Below are 20471 nucleotides of genomic sequence, written 5' to 3' on the forward strand. Positions count from 1 at the left end.
CGGCTTATACACGAGTATATATGTATATGGTGAGCCCCCTTTCCTAAGGTATACCTTGGTAAACCAATCTTTAAGACACCAAAAAAATGGCCCGAAAACTTTAAAAACATGGACTGTAGCAAACATTTTTAAAAATTTATCTTTTTAAACTTACCAGTATCTGAGCAGCACCACACACACACCATGTTGGCATAAAATGGCAACTGCAAACTGCCCTGTGAGTAGGCTTTGTTTCTACCCCAGCCTACCTCCACCCCCACACCTGGTTACCCCCATCTGAAAGAATAAGCATACACAGTAAAGAAAACCATCCTTCCCACAAGCCCAGGGGGCTCCAGCCCAAATTGGCAAAGCTAACCCAGCTTCCCAGAGGTACAGCTCTATTTTTTTTTCTTTCTCTTTTTCCCTATCGTTTTCTCTCTCCTTAAACTACTTTGGGCTACAGTTAACATACACCTTGGTTCACTAACAAAGTATTAGCATAACAAAACAATTAGAACCTTCAGCCCAGGACAGCAGTTTAGGTTTGAGGCAAAAACCTGAAGCCTACACAGGTAGGTCACTCACCAGAGCAGATAACCTAAGCTATCCACCAACTGTCCAGGGACACAGCCCCTGGTCATTATTCCAACCCTCTCACATAAGCCAGGTGCCTTCTGAACAGGGGACTGCTTTACTGTGCGCCACCTAGGTAAGTGGTATGGACCCCAATCCCCCAGGCCCACCATCCAAAACAGTGAATCCCGTTCCCTCTGAACTGACTGACCAGAGAGCTATATTCTCAAGATAATTAACTTAAACCATAAGAATTCAGGACCCACAGCCAAACCAAACACCAAAGTAATCCCCCTAGCCATAGTCTCAGCCCTACAAGATAATATGGTGGTAAACTATCACACTACCAGATACTGTCCCCAACTGCTTAAAAGATCTCAGCTACACACAGTCCTGGCTCCTCCCATGGACAAGGAGTGGAACCCAGCTACTTTTTGCTAGTTCTACTGTTGCTCTGTGTTCTATGGCTCCTATACCCGCCTCCCCAGGAAAGAAAGCTGAATACCATTCTAATAACCCATACTCAATTGGGACTTCCCTTTTTGTAGGTATACATAAGGACAGGAGGAAAATAAATACCATATGTGCTCTAGTATAAGCCAAGGTACCGAATTTTACCACAAAAACTGCACTGAAAATGTGCTGAAAAACTCAGTTTATACTCGAGTATATGTGCTACATATATATACTACTTTACTCTCAATTTATTTTCTAGGCCCTTAGATACCATCAACCTAGAGGTTAATACCAACAGACAAAGCTCCTAGTCAAAGCTTAAGAGTCCACACAAGCATGCATTAACTGCTGTCTTGTCGATAACTCCAGAATTATTTTTCCCAGTATTATTTTAAAACTCTCCTCGCCACTGGCCGTTTCCTTTAATTGCCCTCTCTAATCTAAATACCTAAAGTTTTATTTTACAGCACTATTAACCTAGCTTTTAGTTTCTCTTTTCTTCTTGTCAAACCTTTTCTTCTCATCCTCATAAAACAATAGCTAGTGCTCTTCTTACATTTTGAAAATCTTTTTTTCTATCAAGTATTAGTATCCATTCCTCCATTATTACAAATAGGCATTTTTAAATTTTATCGAATTTCCCTTCTTTTAACCTACCAAATAACACTACCCAATTCCTCCCATTTTGTTTCCCTTCTTTTGCCTAATGTTCCTTTCTCCCTTAGCTAACACTTTCTATTCCACTCTCTGACTGCTCCCTAACACTTAATCTAACATCCACCCCTATACTTAGCACAAACTGTCCACCAGCTCTCTAACTGCACCACCTAACAGAACTAACCCACATAACACCACCTCCATAACACCCCTAACAGCGGCTCTAAGATGTCAAGGAAACAACAGAAGGTACTGATGCACACGCACACGCGCGCGCGCACACACACACACACAATGAAAGAAACAGAAACAAATAACCAAATACTAACTAGGCCTACATGTACCACCTGAAATTGAACAGGCTATGGATTTGTCAGAAAAAGAACGGTGATTGCACTCGTGCAACAGATGAAGGAAGAGTTGGGGGTGGGGGGAGTGAAACAATAGAAAAGAAGAAAAACTCCAAAGACAAAAATTGAACATTACAATAGCAGGATTAAACAATACTATAAAGGAACAGCACAATGCTATAAAAGAACAGAGAAACAAAATCGAAGAGATGTAAACCTGCACTAGGGAACTATAAAACAAATCTATAGACTCTAATGTAAAAGAACAAATAAGAAGACTGTAAAAGAGACAGAGAAACACTTGAGACAAATGTGGGACACAATCAAGAGGAACAACCTGTGTATTATAGGGATTCCGGACGAGGAAGAAACAAACAATCAAACAAAATCCACACAGAGAACAGTCCAAGAGCTCCTGCAAGAAAAGTTCCACAAAGTCTAAAGAAGGAAAAGATAACTCTTCAGGAAGTCAAAAGAACCCCAGCCAGAAGAAATCCCAAAGAAAACTCCCTGGCATAATGTAGTCGAGATGTCTAACACTGATGACATGGTAAATATTCTGAGTAGCCAAAGAAAAATATATCAATTACATCCAAAGGGTCAGCAATTAAAATGACCTCAGATTTCTCTGCTGAAGCTATGCAGGCAAGAAGACAATGGAGTGAGGTAGCGTACTGGAAAGAAAGAAAAAAACAACTGTCAACCTAGAATCCTATAACCAGCGAAATTAACATTCAAATATGATGGAGAAATAAAATTATTCCAAGACAAGGAGAAACTAAAAGAATTCACAGAAACAAGGCCACCACTATAAAAACAAAAGAAAACACCTCAATGAAGTGCCATGGCCAAAAAAACAACTGCAATAACATACAAACCCGAAACCAATATACAAGACAGTTCCTCGCAAAAGCCATCAGAGTAACACACAAAGAAAACAGCACAAGAACAAAGAAACTAAACCCAATACACATGCAAAGACACAGCACACACACACACATATATATATATATATATAAGGAATAGGTGTGGATAAAAACAAACCAAAGGTTACTGATATCATTTCCAACTCATAGTAACCCTATATATAATGTGGTAACAATGTAGCACCAAGTTCATTTTCAAGTGGAACCATAGATATGTTTACTGAACCATAGATGTTTACTGAAGAAAAAGATTTAAATGGAAACACAAGTTAAAAGCTTTAAATAGGACAGAATACATACTGATCAAAAACTATACTGACGTCTTTATATTACAGCAGTCAAATGATCATTGAAAGCAGGCAAATACAGAAATGATGAAATAACCACCAGTGAAAGTGTAGTTCCCATTAACGATCCAAGGAGAAGAAAAGGTGATAGGGAAGAGGTAGCACCAACATACTAATCTGTAACTGCGAAGACTAGCAACAAGTACTCTTCAAAGAGAGGCAAAACTTAAATAAAGCTATACCCAAAAAGGCAATGATTAAAGAACCACTTAGTAACTACTGATAAACACTCATACAGAATTTTGAATCAACTGTTTCTGATTAATATCAACAGATCTCTAGTATTTCATTGATATTAATGTGCTGTTTGTTTCCTTCTACGATTATTTTATTAGGAAAAGCAGCTTAGTTAAAGATTGTGTCATTTGAAGCACTTTAATATGATCCTACCGTTTTCTCAGTTGATACTAAAGAGTGCTTCAATTAATTTTATCATCACATTTTCTGATATTAAGCCATCATTGTATTCCTAGGATAAGCACTTGCTTGATAGTCATCTACTAAAGTATTTACGGTATATGCCTGCTATTAACCTGAAATTTATAGAGTATTAAATCTAAGACACTAGACATAATTACATAAGAGACATATTAAAAGATGCTAGCTTTTCTAAAGTAACATCTCTAGCATATGCATAAGCTATGGGAAATATTATGGATTCATAAATCCTGATTTTTCAAAGCGTACTACACAACATTGTGAGACTGAAAGCCAAAAACTATGAACATACTAATCAAGGTTAAGAAAATATTTAGCCTGATCATCTAGTATGTGGTTATAAAGAAATGCTGCATGTAATCATTTGTAAGAAGGAATATAGTAAATGTCTTTAACAGAAACACACATAAAACAAGTAATTTATTGAAACTCAAAACCGACTCACTGCCATGAAGCCAATTCCAATTCGTAGCAACTGTAAGTTCAATGTAGAACTGCCTCTGTAGCTTTCCAAGGCAGTAATTTTATAGGAGTAGAAAGCCTTGCACTTCTTGTGCAGAACGCCTGATGGCTCTGCACTGGTGGCCTTGCAGTTAGCAGGCCAATACATAGCCACTGCACCACGCAGGCTCACAGGAGCCTAATCCAGTGTTTTCTCAAGAAGGGACAGCTCAGTATGCTCTAACTTGGTGTTCTGGTGACTTTAAAGAACATACATACCACAACTGACCACAATTATTTGCACCTAGGAGAGGAGTCAAATAAGTCACGGGTAAACAACTTTTCAACTCAAAAGTCACATAAGTGTAGAACTTGCCTGATTTATAGGCCCAATATCCCCCAAACTAAACACATATTATTATCCTCTTTATAAAAATTTATTTTTAACAATTTCACTGACATACGATTCACACACCCTGTATCCCCGAAAATAAGACAGTGTCTTATATTAATTTTGCTCCCAAAGATGCACTAGTTCTTATTTTCAGGGGATGTCTTATTTTTCCATGAAGAAGAATACGGTACATATTTATTGTTTACTGTTTTATTAAAAGAGACCGCACACTTCCTGTCTGCTCCAGCTGTGCTGCGGTCAACTGTGAGCTGCATAGCGGAGCCCCTGCCATAGTCCAGAGTTACGGTAGCTTTGGGGGACCTTATTTTCCGGGAGATGCCTTATATTTCAGCAAAAGGCAAAATGGTAAGTAGGTCTTATTTTCAGGGAAACACAGTATCTTACATCTAAACAGTTCGGTCACATTTTGTAAAAGTTTTGCAACCTTTACCACAATCAATTCCATGATACTTTTTCCTTCTGCTAGTTTGTTGTTGGTTCTTCATTTCCTGCCAGCCTCCTCTGCCATGTCCCTTTGAATCTGCTGATCCAGTTGTTAACTCTATAGCAGCAGTTCTCAACATGTGGATCGCGGCCCCTTTTGGGGTTGAACGACCCTTTCACAGGGGTTGCTTAAGACCATCAGAAAACACTTATTTCCGATCGTCTTAGGAACCAAGACACCACTCCTCTATATCTCTCCAGGCCGGTCTGCCCACATGCAGATATGCTGAGAAAAGAAGCTATTTCAACCTTCCCACCGACTTGGCTTTCTACGCAGACTGTTGCAAAATGTAGCAATGTAGTTTACTGTTGTTATATTAAGACTTTACCCATGCTACACCATGCTTCAAAACAAAATTTCATTTATTTGTAATTAGAAACAAATACTTCACAATATGTAATTACATATTGTTTTGTGATTAACACTATGCCTTCATTATGTTCAATTTGTAACAATGAAAATACATCCTGCATATCAGATATTTATATGATGATTTATAACAGTAGCAAAATTAATTATGAAGTAGCAACAAAAGTCATTTTATGGTTGAGGGTCACTACAACATGAGGAACTGTATTAAAGGGTCATGGCATTTGGAAGGTTGAGAACCACTGCTCTATAGGATTACCTAATCTGGGTTCCATATACAGGAAATCATACAAATTCAAGACATACTACAGAGTCATAGTAGAAGATCAAAGGGATAAACCTGACTTAAACAGTTAAAACCTTGTCACAATTGATCTCCCCCCTGCCCACCCCGATGCACACTGGATCTGATCTGGTTTTCAACATTATATTTTGTTAGTTCACATTAGGGTTTATCTCAGATGTGTTATGTCATTGGAGTCACCCTCTTGAATATGTGTTATGTTTTCCTGTATATGAAACCCAGGAATGATGAACCTATAGGGGCAGTAAGCAGAATACGGATTTGGGGGATGCACATGTGAAGGAGTCTGGGAAGGAAAAGAATGTTTGGAAATTGATTATGGTAACAATTGTACAATACTGCTTAAGGTGACTGAACTATGGAAAGATATATGTATTAACTCCTAATTGAAAAATAATTTTTAAAATACTTAAAACGTTAAAAAAAATAAGACAATACAAATGACCAACAAAAATGACAAAATAAAACAAAGAAAAATCTCAATGGATAATAAAGCTGAAAAGGTATCGCATCACATTTTACCTAATTGCAACTGTAGTAATCTAGCCTGCAATGTACTGTGTCTGGTAACAAGGCTTTCTCAACCCTGGTTCATAGTGCGAAGGCACCCACCAGAGGCTTAATCCTCTGAAGAACCCTGCAAATTGGTTCTGGGTTGTCACTGTCATCCAAGGCCTTCTGCAACCTGGGCATTCAGAATTTCGGCTCTAATACCATTCCTTCATCCAGGTTTGGATTTTGTTTATAATTCTTGGATCACATCCATGCTGGTGTGCTTCTTCTTGTGGACTTAGCTGGCAACTCGAAAAGCTAGATATATGTTTTAAAAGAATTTTCATGTGTTTCTTATAGAAGTTAGACTACTACACTATTTATATTTTAATTATTTTATAAGCGATAACAGCTCATATTTATTAAAGGCCAGTAAGCAACTCAAGGTACCCTGGTGGTGCCAAGAGCTAGTGTTGATGAGTAAAGAAATGGATTTGAGGATTAGGATGCACCTGAATAAAATGGCTGTTTTAATTATGTCACGTGCATGCAAATTCTGACAAAGCATAATAAAGACCAAAGATGAACCAATGGCTTTAAATTACAGTACTGACAAACAACACTGACTATATTATAGACTACCAGAAGAAGGAACAAATAGGTCTTGCAGGTACAATCAGAAGGTTCCTTAGAAGGATGGCAAGGCTATGGCTCAGATACTTTGGGTTTCTGATAAGGAGGGACCAGTCCTTGGAGGAGGGCATGCTTAGAAGAGGATCAGCCAAAAAAAAAAAAAAAACCACAGGAAGACTCGCAGTAAGGTGGATTAATACAGTGGCTCCAACAATGGGCTCAAAAGGTTGATTCCACAACACCAAACAAGAAGATTCTCGAGTTTGTGTCCAACTAACTTAAAAGTAGGTCAAACTAACTGTAGAACAAAGGTCTAAAAATCAGCATCCATAAAATACTTCAGCAAAGAAGCCCCTACACTCAGTTCTACTCTGTTAACTGAGACGACCATGAATCAGAATTCATTTGGCAGAGCTTCCACTCTGTGACGGACTAGGAAATAAGGCCTGGTGATTTACTTCCAGAAGCAGCCAACCAAAACCCAGTGGTTCACAAGAGAATACAATCTGATAGAATCATACACGACAACAATCGTGGGGGTGGTAAATGTCTCAGTACTCTTTTTGTTGCACATGAAATTGCCATGAGATGAAACCAACTTAATGGTAAGTAATGTCAACATTTTTTTAAATATTTTATATGTAAATGAATTATGCCATGCTCTTAGGAAACACTGCTTATATCTTACCACGGCAAGTTGTGTCCTTGAAGCTACAGTGTGAAAAACTGCAGGCATCATAAGAGACTCTTCAACTTTCAATGCCATATCATTTTCTGTTGAAAAGGTGGTTTTAGGAATAGCCGGAGGACGTTCATTTAAGAACATTTCTTTATTGAAAAGAAAAATTGGATTTGTGTCCTATTATTAAAAAAAAAAAGGTTAAAAAACCTGGAAGGTACATGTTTAACAATCATTAAAATACTCAAAACTAATATATGCCCTTATATGCCCTCATACATAAAACATGAGGGCCTTCCTTTGGAACATTGACTTCCCACCTTCTTAACTAATGGGAAAAGTTGGAACATCCTTGTATGAAAGACCCTTGGGGGGAAAAAAAGAAGAAAGACCCTTGGGTACCTACCGTGCCAGCACTATAGGTGCACACTCTTCGATCTGCAGCCATGCATTCTCCTCCATTGACCACCAGCACCTGGTGCTGAATAGCAATCTTGTATTTATTTTGAATGGCATGTTTAAGGTCTGCCACACTTAAAAAAAAAAATCAGTTATTTAGGGGTAATTTGCTCTAGGGATAAACCTTTTTAGGCTAATTATTTCACTTGAATGATGAAATATTAAAAATGTTTCACAAAACAGAGGAAAATTATTAGCTTTGTTTCTGAGTTGGATTTCACAATAAACTGCCTGATCCTAAATGAATAAAGCATCTGTGTACCACACCTAAAAATGTGGCTATGAAATACAGGCAACGCACACAATTATTTTTGTGCTCTAAATATAAAGAACATGCTCACATTGACATCAGTGTGCAAAACTCATCAGAACACAATACACAAAGAACACTAAGTCCAAACCACATGAAAAATGCTTTCCTGTATTTCAAAAAAATTCTTGTAGTTGTCGAATACTATTTAATGGAATCTGGTTGTTTGAAAAGAGAAAGTAATTTAAAATAAAATAAAAACAGAAAAATGTGGTAATTGTATGATTTCATGTCAACTTGAAGATACCTAAAAGTGAAGGGGTGGTCAAGCAGGTCACAGCTGATGGTGCCTCCCGGTGGGCATGGCCTTCTTGTAAGAAGGCCTCTGGGAACCTCCCCTTCTCTCTGTCTTGACTTTGCTGCTGGCTAACTCTCACTGCTGCCAAAGCCACTGCATTGGATCCACAGGCTTTGCACCCACGAGGCTGTGATCTTCCAGCATTCTACATCAGTGCATGTGGCTGCATGAGTTTGAAGAGGGACCTGTGGACTAGTATCAGTCTTATGGACTTGTGTTGGACAGGGAAATAATAAGTAATATTTTCATTTTACTAAGTTTAACTAAGGGAATTAGTTAAAGTTAAAATTAAGTTAATTCCCTTCCTTTCTATGTGAGGTCTGGGAGCTCTGCAACTTTCCACAAACACAGGAAAAAAATCACTTTCAAGTATATGAAATCGTTGCAGAAGTAGAATCTGACTATTCGGAATTTTAGAAAGCAAACCAATTGTCTACTCATAATTCACACAAAAAATCCTATTTGCTTTATTTATAAAAGGGAAGAAAATCGGAGAAGAAAAAAAAGAGGGGGGGGGTGAATCAATGGACCAGAAAAATAGAGCATAATTTTGGCATGTATCGAATGGTAGAAAATACTAGGAAACAATGAATCTGAAGAAGTATTTAAACAGCTAAACAACAGAAAAATGAATATATTTTAAAATGGGAAAAAGACTATTCAAGATAAAATGACCAGTAACAGCAGTGCAAGTATGTAACTTAGGAGAAAAATGGCAACTTCAGCAACAAAAACCGTTTAAGTAATGTGTTGGGTATAAAGTGATTTAAGAGTTGCTATGTGGCTATTCTGCTTTGATCATTGGTTTTCATAAAATTGATTTTTTTCCTTGAAGAGTTTAAGACACATAGCATGCAAAAAATAAGATAATATACCAAATAACTCACGTTTGCACTGTAAGTTCAGTGTCAAATGTTAGTGTAGTTCCAGTATTGACCAGAAATACATATAACTTCATGATGACTTTTCTAGATTCGGTGAATTTATATTTCACGCTGAAACAGCTACTAAAACAAAACAAAAAAAATTTATCAATTTGGCATACAAGCAAACATACTTTCACCATTACAAACTACAAGCATATTCTATTGCTAACTGAAAACTTGGAGAAATCTGTTGGTTTAAAAAGAATTAAGAAAACGAGACTAGAAAAGCATAACTATTTTAAATTTGTTCTAGTTTGTAGTATTTTCTGCTTTAATTGAAATCTTTGCTTTAATTTGTTGTTAAGGTGTGTGTGTGTGTGTGTGTGTGTGTGTGTGTGTGTGTGTGTGTGTGTGTAAGAGAGAGAGAGAGAGAGAAATCCAGGATAGGCAAATTTAGAGAGAGAGAGAGAGAGAGTGAGAAATCGAGGATAGGCAAATTTAGAGAGAGAGAGAGAGAGAAATCCAGGATAGGCAAATTTACAGAGATTAATGGTTTCTTCGGTGTATGCAGGGGTGGTTGAGAAGAAACGGGAAGCTAATACTATTACGTACAAGAAGAAAATGTTCTAAAATTGATTGTGGTGATGACTGTACAACTATCCTTAATATGAGTGAACTGTATTGAACAGGCGAATTGAACTGTGTAACGTGAATTACTGTACGACTAAGAACAAAACCCCAGAGATTCTTCGAATGCCCATGTGGATCTTTCTTTCCTTCCTGCCTTGTTAATGCCCTATGCTTTCTTCAGAACGGTACTCTTGATGTCATCCCACAGTATATCGGGCCTTCTGGCATTAGTGGTCAACACAACAAATCTATTCTTTGAGACGTTCTTGAAACTCAGCTGGGATAGATAGATTCACAAGATGGTATTTTGCCTCTTGTGAACCTGTTTTCATTTTCTTCAAAATCAACCTAAACTTAAACCCAAAAACCAAACTCACTGCCACTGAGTTAATCCTGACCATATAGGACCATATTAGTGACCATATAGGGCAGGGTATAATTGCGCTTGTTGAGTTTCTGAGACTGTAACTGTTTACAGGAGTAGAAAATCCCATCTTTCTCTGAAAAATGCTTACGATGCAGTTAGCAGCCCAAGGCATCACCTAATCTGAGGTTATATGTGAGTTATTGGTAGTTTGTACCACAGTCAGCCCCTGGCCTCGTTGTAGTTGTTAATAACGAGCTTCTCAATCATCTTTTCCCACCGATACAGTCGATATGATTTCTGTGTATTTCATCTGGAGAAGTCTACATATAGTCCCTGTTTGCATTGCCAAAAAAGGTATTTGCTACGAAGTCATTGGGTCTTACAAAATCCTATCATGCAATCTCCAGCTTTGTTTCTGTCACCAAGATTATATTTTCCAACTACTGTTCTTTCCTCTTTGCTTCTAACTTTTGCATTCTTGTGACCAATAATAATTAATGCCTCTTGTATGCATGTTTGATAAATTTTTAACTGGAAACATTGGTAGAATTCTTCAATGTCTTAATCACGAGCTTTAGTGTTTGAAATGCCCTTATATGTAGATATAATCCTATCAGACAGCATTATACTTCAAGATAGACCCTGAAATAGCCTTTCTGATGAATATAACACCGATGCTTTTTTAAAGTTTATATTTTATGAAAACAAAGCTTGTAGAAATATTTATAAATGTCACCTTAAATATGACAGATTTTAAAAGGACTTCATATCTCATAAGATATTTATATAGATATATATTTTACACGCTTTTATATATATATTCCAACAAGCATACTTTTTTTTTTAAATCACAGCACTCTTAGCTGTTACAGGAGAAAGTACTAGGGTCATTAAGAACATGATTCCTCTTGATTGTGTCATTCCCAGCATAGTAAATCACTTGACTGATTCAAATACCGATAGGATATCGATCTTTATGCATTCTACTTCATTTGTGATGACTTCTAATTCTCCTAGATCAATACTTTGTACAATCCTAGTTCCAATTATTAGATTTTTGCAGCTACTTTTTCTCATTTTCAGTGGTGCTCCATCAACAAATGAGAGTCCCAAAGGCTTTCCTACCACAGCATTATGGTTGACTTAACTTTGAGAAGGCAACACTTCTTCAGTTATATTCAGTATTTGTGGCTAATTGCTCCACAGTGAACATCCAAATCCTCTTCAGAGTCTATTCTTAGTCTGGAAGCTATGCTGAAACCGGCTCACTTTAAATGACCTTACTGATATTTTGAAAGACCAGTGACATATAGAATTGTACTACATGCGAATTAGGTGCAAATAAAATTGCAAAAATGAAAAAAGAAATACCACAGACAAAGCTTATAGCATCGCAGCAACATACAAGCCACCACTCATACTATAGTTTTATTTATTAATAACAAATAGAAGATGTATTTGTACCTGCAGGTTAGGGACACAGAGTTAGTTCCTCTTCCTTCTAAGTTTTTGCTCTGCCTAAATACTAAGCTAAACATTATCCAGCAATGGCCTTAATATTATATTACCTCACAAAGTACAAAGAACACTGGATATTATATTTAAAACAACTTTGAAATTAACTAGAAGATATTGTCAAAGTTAAAACCTACTAAAATTAAATTCCCATGATGAAAAAGAGTTTACCAAGAGTAAAGGGGGGGGCTACAAAATGGGAATAAGAATATATGCACATGTCTAATTTGCAGTTATAGAAACTTCAACTCAATGAAAATGATGATCCAATTATACAATGGACAGACCAACAAACACATGAAAAGATGCTCATAACTATTAACTATTCAAAAAACGCTGTCAATTCCAACTCATAGCAACCCTATCCACTGAGCAGAACTGCCCCTGTGGATGTCCAAGATTGTGAGAGGTGCATATCAATAGTACAGCAAGATATCAATCAACCTCGCAAAAACTGGCACTGAGAAAAAAGAAGTCAACAACTGTGGCAAGGTTGCAGAGAGACTAGAGCTGACAGGATTGTAACGTGGTCAAACTCCAGTGATCGGTATGCTACTTCCTGAAGAATCTAAATCTAAACATCCTTTATGGTTCCGAAATATCAACAACTGGTACAAAGCTGCGACTTACCGTTACGCACTGTGAAAAGGACTATTACTTTCTTAAAACTGGTTTATGTTTGCTTTGCTTGATATTGGAAAATGAATGGCCCTCCTGGTTAAACTCCGGTTACTGGAAAAGAAAAATTTCAGGATTATTATAGGGGAACAATTAAACATGTAACAACAACAACATAGTTTTCTGTTCTTTATTTTAAAATCACCTGTATTTCAGTCCTCCTGTCTCACTCTTGCACAGGAAAGCTCATCTTTCCCCATGGTTTTGACTACTACCATAGTGGACTCTTTAATCTGACTCAAATATGTTCTAACGCCTAAATCATGCAATCAATCCTCCTCAAACAAATTCAAATTGAATTATTGGCATGCATTTAACAGTGTATAAAATGGTAATCAGTACTTCTTAACTAAACAATGTGAGCAGTTGATGATTTGGAGGTAGGGAACCCAACTCCACTGCCCGTGCATACCTTAAATCTATGGTAAAATCCAGAAAGATACCACAACCATGGTTGGACTTCTGCTTCTCTATAAGACAATGCTCTTTCTCTCACTCACTCTCAAGCTTTTACTCCCCAACAACAGACTCCTTAAACTCAGAACAAATTAAGCTTTTTAAAATCTCCGTGCCTTAAAGATGGGCCATTCTCCCTACTTAGAGCCCTACCCTCCTTGCTCTACCTGTAAATACCGTTTCCTTACTCCTGCCTTTCTATCCATGCAGACATTTTGCAGAGATTAAATTACAGATTCACCATTTCTGCACTATGTATTCTGTATGTGCTTTTATGCTTGTGACATTTCTTTTTTACATTTCTCATCTCTAATCAATAGCAAGGACTATGCATTCCTGAAAAGAATAGCTCTAAAATACTCTAAAATGTAAAGACTCCCAGAAAGTCTCTTCTACTATTACTATTTGCAACAGCATCTCCTGTCAGCATAGAGGTTCAATTAACCCTCAGAAAAAATATTTAATTGTGATCTTACTTTACTGTGTCTACCTAATTCCTTGTATCTATCACAGATGAGTTTATAATTTAAATGTATCCCAGCTATCAAAAGATATAGCGTCTGGGTTCTTAATAGGTTTGAAGGTAAACAAGCAGCCATCTAGCTCAGAAGCCACAAAGCCCAGGTGGAAGAAGCACACCAGCCTGTGCGATCACGAGGTGTCAATGGGACTAGGAATCAAAAAAACAAAAATATCATAGCATTGCGAATGAGGGGGAGTGCAGAGTGGGCATCCAAAGCCCATCTACAGGCAACCGGACAGCCCCTAATGGAAGGGCCGCAAGGGAGGAGACGAACCAGTCAGGGTGCAGGTGTAGCAAGGATGAAACATACAACGTTCCTCTAGTTTTTAAATGCTTCCTCCCCCCACTATCATGATCCCAACTCTACCATACAAATCTGGCTAGACCAGAGCATGTACACTGGTACAGATAGGAACTGGAAACAGGGAATCCAGGATAGATGATCCCTTCAGGACTAGTGGTAAGAGTGGCAATACCGGGAAGGTGTAAAGAGGGTGAGGTACAGAGGGGGAACCAATTACAAGGATCTACATATAACCTCCTCCCTGGGGGAAAAACAGAAAAGTGGATGAAGGGAGACATCAGACAGTGTAAGATATGATAAAATAATAATTTATAAATTATCAAGGGTTCATGAGGGAGGGGGCAGAGGAGGGAGGGGAAAATGAGGAGCTCATGCCAGGGGCTTAAGTGGAGAACAAATGTTTTGAGAATGATGAGGGCAATGAATGTAAAATGTGCTGTACACAATTGATGAATGTATGGATTGTGATGAGTTGTATGAGACCCCAATAAAATGATTTTGTAAAATCATTTAAATGTGTAAATTTTCAAGTGTTAAAAATGGCTATGAGTTGGAAGCAACTCAAAAGCAGTGGTTGTATTTGGTTGTCTCCCCATTGTTCTTACACCTGGTAAGATTGTACTTCTGAGGTTAGGTACAGCCCTAATAACTGGAACTGGCAAATCAGCATGACACGGAATGCATTTAGGCAAAAGCTTTGAGACAGTATACTAGTTCTACTTCGCTTTCTATTTCTGTGCCTAGATGAAGTTTTGATGTCCCTGGTTTCTTTTATCAGTACAATGAGTAAGGTTACCTGTCAATCCCTGTAAAACATCTAGAGCAAGAGCAATAAACCCAAGTCAACATTTGAAGTATTAAGCACTAAGTATTGCAGCATTTTCCTCTCTCATCTAATTACCTTTTCTTCCTTTAATAAGCACTATCCTCATTACTACAACTGTTTCATAAAAGTGCACATAATGGCTTAAAATTATTTCCGTTTAAGAATTCACTTATTATGTTCCATGTTTATTTTTTAAAGCCCCCCCCCCTTTTTTTTCATTGTCAACCACTCAACTAATACAGGCTTAAGTCGTTCCTTCTCAATTTACACACTTTGGGCTATATATGATACTATCCTCGCTAGTGTCATATTTCTCAGCGCTATATTATTTTTCATTTTATACTTACATGTCATATTTGGTTATTGCCGAATTTGAATTTTGTTCAGACTAACTAGTATATACTCGATCTTACATTAAATATACTAACAGTTGGGGAAGTTAAGAAGTACTAGACTAGGACTGGTTTTTGGTGACTTTCCCAAAATCCATAAAGACAAGAAATTAACCATAAGGTACAGTCTTGGAAAAAGCCATGCAGAACTGCAAGGGGCAGAGAAGCTATAAGAATAAAGGATCCAATTACTGATTATAATAAAGTTTTATTGAGTTACTAAAACTAAAAGGCCAAAACAAAAAAAAATTAGAGGTTCATTTTGCAGGTGATTTGATAAAAGTAGCCATTTTGTTTTCTAAAAGAATAAAGTGTGGTGTCTAGAATGAAAGGAAAATTGTTGGTAAAAAGGTGGCTTATTAATTGATCCAAATTCAACAAAAACGTGGTATTACACATCAGGCACTAGACATGTGAACAAAACAGCCATGATCTTTGCCCTCGTTGAGCACATAGGCCCAAACAAGAAAGAGAAACATTAAATAGGAAAGGAGTAAATATGGGGTAAGTAGACAGAGACAGCAAAGTCAATTCTTGATTCATGGTGACCTCCTTATATACAATTGAAAAAAAATATTGCTAAATCCTAATCCATCAAAAAAAATCCTAATCCATCTTCACAATTACCAAATTATTCAAGTTACTGTTACAACTATTATGTCAATTCATCTCCCTGAAGGCCTGTCCTCTGGCCTTCACTAGCCTTCTCCTTTACATCAAATGTGATGCCCTCTCCCGATCACTCACAATGAATATCCAAAGCAACCGTGCTAAGCAATGTCCTATTGCTATACATGAAGTTTGAAGTGACTAATCTTTCAAGTCTATAAGCAGGCTTTCCCTCCAACTTTGAGTCTGGAAAGGCTACTAAAACCTGTGTGCTGTATATGTATGGATTGTGGTAAGAGTTGTATGAGCCCCTAATAAAATGTTTAAAAAAATAAAATAAAACCTGTGTGCTTTGGGTAACCCGGTAGGTATTTGAGATCAGAGTGGCAAAGCCCCCGTTATCATAATAAACTACCAGCCACCACTGAACAACTAAGGGGGGTGGATGCAATGAAATAGAACAACTCCATCTGGATTACATCTTAAAAGCCAGACCTAAGAGAGTAGGAATAAAGTAGTACAGAGATACGTTTTTTGTTTGTTTCCTTTAAATATTGTTTAGCTCTTCTCTTTAATATAATTTCATGTTTGGAGATGTTATAAAAATAACAAGAAAATAAAACTTTAAAATAACACAAAGAACTCCTTGAACTAACTACAAGCTTTGCTTTCTTGTGTTTTGTTTCGTTTTTTTGTCATTAGCTTGTTGTTGTTGTTTTCTTGTATATTGTTGTTTGGTTTTGCTCTGTCTTGTTTTTGTGCATGTTACTATCTCCACAGGTCTGTCTAAATAAGATAGCCTAGACGAACAATCTGGAGGAGAAAACAACGGGACCAACAGTTCCGGGGGAACATGGGAGAGGGGGAAGTGGGAGGAAAGGTAGTGGTGTTAACAAACCCAGGGACAAGGGAACAACAAGCGATTCTAATCGGTAGTGAGCAGGGTGTAGGAACCTCGTAGGGTGTGATCAAGGGTAATGTAACCAAGCAGAATTACTGAAACCCAAATGAAGACTGAGCATGATAGTGGGACAAGAGGAAAGTCAGAGGAAATAGAGTAGAGAGCTAGGAGGCAAAGGGCATTTATAGAGGTCTAAATAAAGGCATATACATATGTAAATGTATTTACATATGAGGACAGAGCAATAGATCTATGTGCATATATTTATAGGTTTAGTATTAAGGTAGCAGATGGACATTGGCCTCCACTCAAGTACTCCCTCAATGCAAGAATACTTTGTTCTATTAAATTGGCATTCTAAGATGCTCACCTTCCCGACACAATTGCTTAAGACAAAGTGAGTGAATAAGCAAATGTGGTGAAAAAAACTGATGGTGCCCAGCTATCAAAAGATATAGCATCTGGGGTCTTAAAGGCTTGAAGATAAACAAGCGACTATCTAGCTCAGAAGCAATAAAGCCCACATGGAAGAAGCAGACTAGCCTGTGCAATCACAAGGTGTACAAGGGATCGGATATAAGGCATCATCAGAACAAAAAATCATTATTGTGAATGAGGGGGGAGTGTGAAGTGGAGACCCAAAGCCCATTTGTAGGCCACTGGATGTCCCCTTACAGAAGGGTCTCGGGGAGAAGCCGAGCCAGTCAGGGTGTGATGTAGCAACGATGAAACATACAACCTTCCTCTAATTCCTAAATGCTCCCTCCTCCCCCACTATCATGATCCCAATTCTACCTTACAAATCTGGCTAGCTCAGAGGATGTACACTGGTACAGAAAGGAACTGGAAACACAAGGAATCCAGGGCGGATGACCACATAAGGACCAGTGGTATAAGTGGTGATACTGGGAGGGTGAACGGAGGGTGGGGTGGAAAGGGGGAACTGATTACAAGGAACTACATATAACCTCCTCCCTGCGGGGCACACAACAGAAAAGTGGGTGAAGGGAGATGATGTTGGACAGTGCAAGATATGACAAAATAAGAATTTGTAAATTATCAAGGGTTCATGAGGAAGGGGGAACTGGGAGGGAGGGGAAAAATGAGGAGCTGATGCCAGGGACTTGGGTGTAGAGAAAATGTTCTGAGAATGATGAGGGCAACGAATGTACAAAAGCATTTTACACAACTGATGTATGTATGGATTGTGATAAAAGTTGTATGAGCCCCTAATAAAACGATTTAAAAATAAATAAATAAATGAACACCGAGAACTCTGTTTCCTTGGGAACATTTGCTCCACGGGCTTTATCAGCTGTGCCATTTCACAATCCCGCACACAATCTCCCTTCTCAATACATGCAAAAACAGACACACACACACAAGTAGAAATACGCAAACACACACACAGATTCACAGGGTTTTCAATCGCCAAGATGTAGAAAGTAGAACATCAATCTTTCTTCTGTAGTGCCTCTAAGAAGATGAACTCCAATCATTTGGCTGATAGTCAAGAAGTTAGCAGCGGAGTGTTTTTAACAGTTTACATCAGGGGTCCTCAGACTTTTTAAACAGGGGGTCAGAGCTCACTGTCCCTCAAGACCCATTGGAGCGCTGGACTATAGTTAAAAAAAATATGAACAAATTCCTATGCACACTGCACATATCTTATTTTCAAGTAAAAAAACAAACGGGGCAAAAATACCTGGCGGGCTGGATAAATGTCCTCAGTGGGCCACATGTGGCCCGCGGGCCGAAGTTTGAGGATGCCTGGTTCACACTACGCAGTGCCGAAGCTGGCAAGACGCAACAGCTACTAGATGCCGAGTGAATATAATGGAATGGTGCTAAGACAGTAAACACAGTTACCAAAAGGTTTCCCTGAGCCAAAGGAAACTGCATGTTTAAACTGAAAAGGAGCAATATATTTTTACTTTGTTAACAATGACATAGAATAATATAGGATTACATCAATGGTTAAGTTAAATTCGATTACATATTAATCTGAAAGAAAAAAACTATTAGCATATGTTCCAGAATAAGCAAGGTATCTAATAGGGTCTCTATGAGTCAATAACGACTGATAGCAGTCAGTGAGTGAGTGAGTGAGTGAGTGAGTGAGTGAGTGAGTGAGTGAGTGAGTGAGCTAAAGAGTAGGCGGGCGGGCGGGTGAGCTCTAGGCCTTACCGGTATATTAAAATGTGGCTCCACTATATGGGCACACTTGAGTACTGGTTTATTGATCATTTAGCTCATTTCTAAAAGCTCCTAAATTTGTATTTTTTTTGGGTTTTTTTTGAAACAGGATCAAAATATACTTACCTTTCTATGATCTGTAACATCATTAATTATACAATCCTTGTAATGTACTATCACTTTTCCCACTTCTCCCTGTGTTTCCTGTTTTCACTCCTCCTTTCCTAACATTTCTGAACCTTGCCCTTAGGTAAATACAGCCCCTTTGGTTTCAAATTGTTGATTATTTAAGGAGTATGTGTACTCCTCATTGTTGCAAAAGTTGAATGTAATCAATGTTGCTGAATTATACTTAGAGAGATTGTTGAATTGGTGCATATTGTGTATATTCTCAAAGTCAAACCCTCTTCCCCCTAAAAAGAGAATTTTACGTCTAACAGTTCTGTTGACAAATGTACAAGTTATGGCATTCATTTTACAGGAAGAACACTAGGGTTCCTTGCTCTAAATATGAGGACATTTCAAAAGGTTTGTGAGAAAATTCTATGAGCTTTTCATTTTCCACAAAATTTCTGAAGCTCTCTTACATTCTTCCTGAAAGTCATTCAATTTCAGCACTCAACTATAGATTTATGTAGACATGCTATAAATCAGTGAAAAGGTGATTGACATTTAGAATCGGATTACAGAATTCCTATTAAACTCTTACCCCAATTTGAAGAGGTAGCCTATATTCAAGGACGGCTGGTAATGAAGAAAGAATTGCAAGGTACATACACTGGGGGGAACCAAGCTCTAGGGAGTGAAAGAATATCAACTGGATGTTTCCACAAGCACGAGCAATTCTAAAGTGTCCATTCATCTATGCCAAGATAAGTGAAAGACAATCACTTGGCCAACTGACTGAAAAAGACGTGTGGTAAAGTGCAATGTCTTAATGTGGGTATTCTCTCCATGGTCTCTTGCAACTTCCACCAAATGACTGAGTAAGACACTAACAGGGTGTGTGAAACACTAAGGACACCAGTCAGTTTTAGTTGTCGCTTGCTTGCCCATAAGAACGAGCCATTTCAGAAAAGAAGAATTCCTGGAACCATCAAGAAAGAAACGCCACAGATACTAGTTCGTTTGATCCTCCCAGCTTAATGCAATGAAGGCCATGAACAATAAGGGCAGAGGTCAAGGGAAGAAGACCCTGAGACAGAGCAGAGGAGCAGCACAGAGACTATGCGACAGTAAGGCAGAAGAATATCAGGTGGCCCACAGAGTCCAGAGGCCAGGGGGCCATGGAGGGGCTGAAGAGTAGAGAGAGACACTTGGTTGCTGGCTATTTACTGATCCTGACTTGCATTAATCTGTTCACTTTCCTAATAAATCCCTATAATTGTGAGTTTTGCCTGTGTGTTTGATGTGGTCACAGCAATGAATTATCAAACCAAGCAGAAAAACATGGTGTTGTGGGAGCTGCAATGATTGTCCAAATGGGGTTTTAAAAAAAAAAGGACAAAGCACCTCTATCTCCTAGCAATAGGCTTTGGGCTGAGGGAGAGTGGGATTCTCCTTCATTCTTGTATAGCCAGAGGAGGTTAGATACG

General features: G+C 38.1%; 1 protein-coding gene across 4 annotated transcripts in view; it reads right to left on the reverse strand.

Annotated features, from left to right (window-relative positions):
* The window catches only part of RB1CC1 (RB1 inducible coiled-coil 1), a 98009-nt gene that overhangs the window by 62772 nt on the left and 14766 nt on the right, over positions 1-20471 (reverse strand). For 2 of the 4 annotated variants that reach the window (XM_075549662.1, XM_075549660.1), the window contains exons 2-5: positions 12622-12723; positions 9501-9620; positions 7953-8079; positions 7556-7726 (exon numbers count right to left, since the gene is read on the reverse strand). In XM_075549662.1, the coding sequence (XP_075405777.1) occupies positions 7556-7726; positions 7953-8079; positions 9501-9571 (369 nt within the window). In that variant the 5' untranslated portion in view covers positions 9572-9620; positions 12622-12723. The remainder of the gene's footprint in view (positions 1-7555; positions 7727-7952; positions 8080-9500; positions 9621-12621; positions 12724-20471) is intronic. The other 2 variants (XM_075549661.1, XM_075549663.1) reach the window with 2 other exon arrangements.

The sequence above is a fragment of the Tenrec ecaudatus genome, chromosome 5 (genome assembly GCF_050624435.1).
Source record: "Tenrec ecaudatus isolate mTenEca1 chromosome 5, mTenEca1.hap1, whole genome shotgun sequence".
Lineage (NCBI taxonomy): Eukaryota > Metazoa > Chordata > Mammalia > Afrosoricida > Tenrecidae > Tenrec > Tenrec ecaudatus.